Source organism: Myotis davidii, unplaced genomic scaffold, assembly GCF_000327345.1.
Source record: "Myotis davidii unplaced genomic scaffold, ASM32734v1 scaffold963, whole genome shotgun sequence".
Taxonomy (NCBI): domain Eukaryota; kingdom Metazoa; phylum Chordata; class Mammalia; order Chiroptera; family Vespertilionidae; genus Myotis; species Myotis davidii.
The window spans coordinates 7,030-12,769 of NW_006294116.1; the positions used below are offsets into that span (position 1 = coordinate 7,030).

At 47.3% G+C, this 5,740-nt stretch overlaps 1 protein-coding gene across 1 annotated transcript in view; it reads left to right on the plus strand.

Moving 5' to 3' along the window:
• Window positions 1-1,335: 1,335 nt before the first annotated feature.
• LOC102771266 (probable E3 ubiquitin-protein ligase HERC6) overlaps window positions 1,336-5,740 on the plus strand; it is a gene marked incomplete at its 5' end in the record, with an annotated part of 18,829 nt that continues 14,424 nt past the window's right edge. Inside the window, 2 exon segments of the mRNA XM_006768188.2 lie at window positions 1,336-1,449; window positions 1,762-1,869. Of these exon segments, the coding sequence (XP_006768251.2) occupies window positions 1,336-1,449; window positions 1,762-1,869 (222 nt within the window).

Consider the following 5,740-nt stretch of genomic DNA (forward strand, 5'->3'; position numbering starts at 1 on the left):
AGGAGGGCAGCTTTCACACCCGTCTTGGAGGCTTGTCAAGTCTGAGGGTTTAAAATAATTTCCTTGACTTAACCAATTCAGGAACGAGAACAACACGTGACACAAACAGCCTGTTGGCAGCATCCCCGGCGCACAGGCCCCCCGCCGGCTCCGAACCCTCCGGAACTGCCGCCCCGCGGGACCTGAGGGCCCTTCCCCATTCTTCCCGCGACAGCAAGGCCCGGGGTCCGTGGGCTGTGAAATGTCTGAACCCATCGGGATCACAGAACGTCAGGGTCCCGCTCTCAGTGTGAGACGGTTCTTGGTGAGCTGTGGCCTGTGGAGACGGAGGGTCCCGCACTGCGGGGCAGCCCCATGTGTGTGGTCGACTCCCGTGGGCGTCTGCGTCTGCGAAGGGCCCGGAAGGGCCCGGCACACAGCATGGGGCTGGGACCGCCTGCGTGAGGGGCTGGAGTGTCAGCAGGACCCTCGTCCCAGCCCCTCTGCCCGGATGCCCGGCCACCCACACTGCCACCCCTTCCTCACCCACCAGAATCGAACCCGGGACCCTTCCGCTGTGGGCCGACGCTCTCTCCACTGAGCGAAGCGGACGGGCTGTCTTATTATTTGCTCGCCGCAGCTTTCTGTGGGTTTGCGGCCGCTGGTGGGTGGGGACAGACTCAAATGCACGTCCGCAGGGCACACACTCCCCCACAGCTTCCTCGAGGCCTCCCTGAGCCTCTGCCCCGGCCTGGGCACCAGCTGCCCTGAGGAAGGAGGGTGGGCGGGGCTGGCTCTGTGGAGTTTGTGGGGGAGACAAGGAGCAGGTGGCTGCTCGGGAACCTGCACAGGGCAGTGGAGGACAAGAAGGACACGTCTGGGCAGAGGTGCCTGCAGACCCCGGGAGCGCATGGGGTGCAGGGGTGCAGGGGTATTTGGTCCCTGGGAGCGCCCACAGCAGTGACCAGGGGGGACAGGATGCTCCTCTGTGGGCATCAGTCGGCCTCTGGCCCTGGCCACTTACCTGGGGTCCCCCTCACCAAGGCCAGTCGCCCACCTGTCAGACATCAGCATGGACCTCCACCATGGCCTGATTGCCCCCAACTGCCCTCCCCTGCTGGCCTGGTTGGTCACCCCTGTCCTCCCCTGCAGGCCTGGTTCCCCCCAACTGCCCTCCCCTGCAGGGCTGGTCCCCCACAACTGTCCTCCCCTGCCAGCCTGGTTGCCCCCAACTGCCCTCCTCTGCCAGCCATCTTGTGTGTTGGAGTGATGGTCAATTTGCATATTACTCTTTTATTGGAAGATTACATCATTCGTTAGTAGAAAATGATATTCACAGGTCATATTCTCTTTAAGGTAAACAAAGCTACTTGTCAACTACCAGAGAATACTTTCATCATAAATGAACTCTCCACTAAGTTGAACTTTATTGAAGAAAGAAATATAATGTTCCAGAGAGATAGCTACCTGGTAAGAGTAACATTTTCACTTCTGAGTGGAAATACCAAGAGGACTCTGAATATTTTCATACTTTAAGGGGGGACACATTAGTAGCTATGTAGGTATGTAGGTATGGAAAACGCTAAACTAGATAATCAGTGAAAACTTAAACATCTTTTACTCACAAAACAAATGCATTTTCTTAGAAATTTGTTTTTAAGTAATTTGGATTTTTAAAAACAGATTCTAGAAAATATAGAAAGAAATAATTTAAGGTGATGAAGTAAAGGAATGACATTTTCCTCTGCTTTTAATGATCAAAACTGTCTGTTTGTTTCTTAGATAACTCCAGGAAACTTCAGTCTCATTATTTTCAGTGAATTTCCATTTATCTTTAATTTGTTATCCAAAATTAAATTATGGCAAGCTGATTCCTTTTTGAAAAAACTGGTATGTATGCCTTACATTTTTATTATGTAAAATTTCAAACATATACAAAATAGAAATAACGGTGTAATGAATCCCATCACAAAGTTTTAGCAGTCATCAACATTTTGCTACACTTTTATTTATTATTATTGTTGTTTTTGTAGTTGTTAGTATTTTTGCTGAATTATTTTAAAGCAAATCCTAGGCCCACTTTCTTTTCACCTCTCCATACTTCAGAGCATTATTTTTGGCTGTTTCACTCTTATTCATGCTGAGATTCATCAGTGGGTTCAGTTAGTGACCACATGGTATTTCCATTGTAATATTTCCCATTAATCTTTTATTTCACTACTAGAGCCCTGGTACATGAATTTCGTGCACGGGGGTGGGAGGTCCTTCAGCCTGGCCTGCACCCTCTCCAATCTGGGACCCCTAGAGGGATGTCCAACTGCTGGTTTAGGTCTGATCCCTGCTAGGGCTCTGGGATCAATTGCAGAGCAGAGGGATGCTCTTCCCACCCTACCAGGGCTCTGTGATCAGTGCTGTGCAGAGGGAGGCCCTTCCCACCAGGCCGGGGCTCTGCCATTGATCCCCGCCCACAGGAAGGCCCTGCCCACCCAGCCTGGCCTCTGCCACACATCACTGCCCATAGGGAGGCCCTGCCTGCTTTGCCCACCCTGCCAGGGCTCTGTGATCAATGCTACGCAGAGGGAGGCCCTGCCCACCAGGCCAAGGCTCTGCAATGAGCCCTCCCAGCTGTGGCGGCTTGCCTCGGCCCTCACAGCGCGGCTTTGTCCAGTAGGACATCTGGAACACGCCTGGTCTAATGAGCATATTACCCTTTTATTAGTATAAATTTTATCCATTGTTTTGGTTGAAGTTTGCAAAACAGCAACATTTCTAATATTATAATTTCTTCCAAAGTTAAAGAACTGCAAAGAACTTTTACTTTTTTATTTTTTCTGTAAAGAACTTTGCCTCATCAATGAGGGCTATTTGGCTCCCCTGAAAAATCGTCCATATAAGAAGGCAGACTAATGGTTAATCCTTTTCCATGCAGAGCAGTTGTACCAATTTATGTTACCATCAGCAATGCATGAAATGCCCCTTTTACATTATAACCAATGCAGTGTTACTAAGCCGTGTTCCAATCCTTTGGGTTAGCCATGATATTCCAATTTAATTTTTTTTAATTATGTTTTTGTTTGTTTCAGAGAGAGGAAGGGAAAGGGAGAGAGAGAGAGAAACATCATTGATGAGAGAGAATCATTGATTGGCTTCCCCCTGCGTGTCCCTCACTGGGGATCAAGCTTACAACCCAGACATGTGCCCTAACTAGGAATAAACCTCTTGGTTCATGGGTCAATGTTCAACCACTGAGCCACATTGGCTGGGCAGCAAATAATCTTGGAGTAGGAATCCAAGAGTCAACTTGGCTTTAATGACATTGGCACTTCTGTAGGCATTGCTGGTAAGAACAGATACAACTTGATCAACAACCGGTTGACCAGTCACTATGATGTGCACTGACCACCAAGGGGCAGACGCTTAACACAGGAGCTGCCCCCTGGTGGTCAGTGCACTCCCACAGCCAACCTCCCGCAGCCGGCCACTGATCCCTCCCTGCAACCAGCCAACCTTCCACGGTCCCTCCACCCAGTCAGGTGCCCCAATTGACCCCGATAGAGGCTGGCCAGCCAACCTGTGGTCCCTCCACCTGTTGCTTCCCCCAGCCGGCAGGCCCCAATTGCCATGGCCCTGATCAGCCTGGCCCTGATCAGGACTGGGTGAGATGGCCCTGATCGGCCCTGACCACCAGCCAGGCCTAGGGACCCCACCCATGCATGAATTATGTACCTGTCCTCTAGTTATTATATAATGGCTGCAGCCTCACTTTCTTCAGCTAATAACCATTGTTTTCCTACTATGAGCAATACTGAAATGATCATATAAATGCTCTTTTTCTCTCTATCCAGTTTTAGTGACTATACTAAGTTCTTAGTTACTCTTTAGATTATCATATCTGATTATGAGTCTTGGAGCTCAAGCCCTGGCTGGGTAGCTCAGTTGATTAGAGCATCATCTCGATAGTTCAAGATTGTGGGTTCGATCCCCGGTCGTGGCATATACAAGGAGCAGTCAATGAATGAATAATAAGTGGAACAACAAATCAATATTCCTCTATCTCTCTCTCTCTCTCCCCGCCCCATTCTATCTCTCTAAAATCAATAAACACATTGTTTGCGGGTAGTTTTTATCACGCGCTACCAGGTGGTGTGGGCCATTTTTGCTAATTTTTTGCGCAAATGGCAACTTCAATAAGATTATGATAATGTGCAGGAGGCAGCTGATCGGTGCTTCTCTCTCATCGATGTTTCTAACTTTCTATATCTCTCACTTCTTCTCTGTAAAAAATCAATAAAATATATTTTAAAAAAAGATTACGATAACTTTAGTTTACGTATTTATACGTTACCTGCATTCTACCACTAGTCTATAAAAAACGTATTAATACGTGTCCCACACTCTACTACTACAGTCAACGTAAAACGTATAAATACATTTCCCGCATACAATGTGTAAATAACAATTTCTTTAAAAGTCTTGGAGCTTGATTTATAAGCCCCAACTTATATTCTTTTATTCCCAGTGAATTTATTTTGTCTTCCATTTATTCCCTTCCTTCCATTCTTTTTCTGGGAGTTGTATTATTCCCACAAAACACTTACATGGTATTTTGTCTCTCTTGTCACCATCAGCCTTAGTTTTCAGTTATACTCATCACATGCCCAGACATTATGCTAAAGATTTTCCAAACATTTTTTGATCATTGAAGTTTGTTTTCTAGGCCATTGCTCAGGAAAGGTTCGTATCTATTTTCTATGATGTTTATAGAAAGACTATAAGAGCTCTAGCAGGTTTGACTCAGTGGATAGAACGTTGGCCTGCAGACCAAAGGGTCCCAGAATCAATTCTAGTCAAAGGCATGTATCTTGGTTGCAGGCTCCTCCCCAGCCCAGGAGGAAACCAATTGATGTGTTTCTCTCACATCGATGTTTCTCTCTGTCTTTCCCTCTCTCTTCTACTCTCCCTAAAAATCAAAGGAAAAATATCGTTGAGTGAGGATTAACAAAAGAAAAAAGAAAAAAACAAAGACTATAAGACAGAATTTAACGACTTAAAGGAATCAGAAACATACCCATTACTTTTGCTAATAATTCAAAGGAGATGGGCCAGGTAAGTGAAAAGTCTGGGACATCACATGCACACAAGGAGTCATTTCAGTAATAAAGTATTACCTTTTAATTCCCTACTAATTATAGAGCTTATATGACATTTTCCAATGGGCCATAAACACCACATCCTATATAATAAAAGCCTAGTATGCAAATCCACCAAATGGCAGAAGGACGGGTTGCAGGGGGCAGGGCGGGGCCGGTGAGAGGGCAGCACCAGGTCAGCCAAGACAGGTGCCAGCAGGCAGAGGAAGGAGACGGCGATAGGGGGTGGCAGTGACCAGCGGCGGTGGAGGGGCAATTGGGGGGCAGGGCCGGCTGCTTGGTGGCCAGCACTGTCCCCGATCGCCGCCGTGCTGGTCGCCTCCCACAGAGGGAGGCCAGATTGCAGCTTAGGCATCCCCTGAGGGCTCTCGGACTAAGGGAGCAGGCTGGACTGAGGGACACCCCCCCCCCAAGTGCACAAATTTTCATGCACCAGACTTCTAGTTTATTAATAATACTCAACCTAGAGGAACAAAGAACTTCCTGCTAAAAACATTCCACAGTTAAGGACTCTCCCTTTAGTTACTGTTATTAGTGTCTATCATCAGATTGACTTGGTCATCTCTTCTGTTTCCCAGCCACTTCTTTTTTTTTTTTTTTTTAATTTTCCT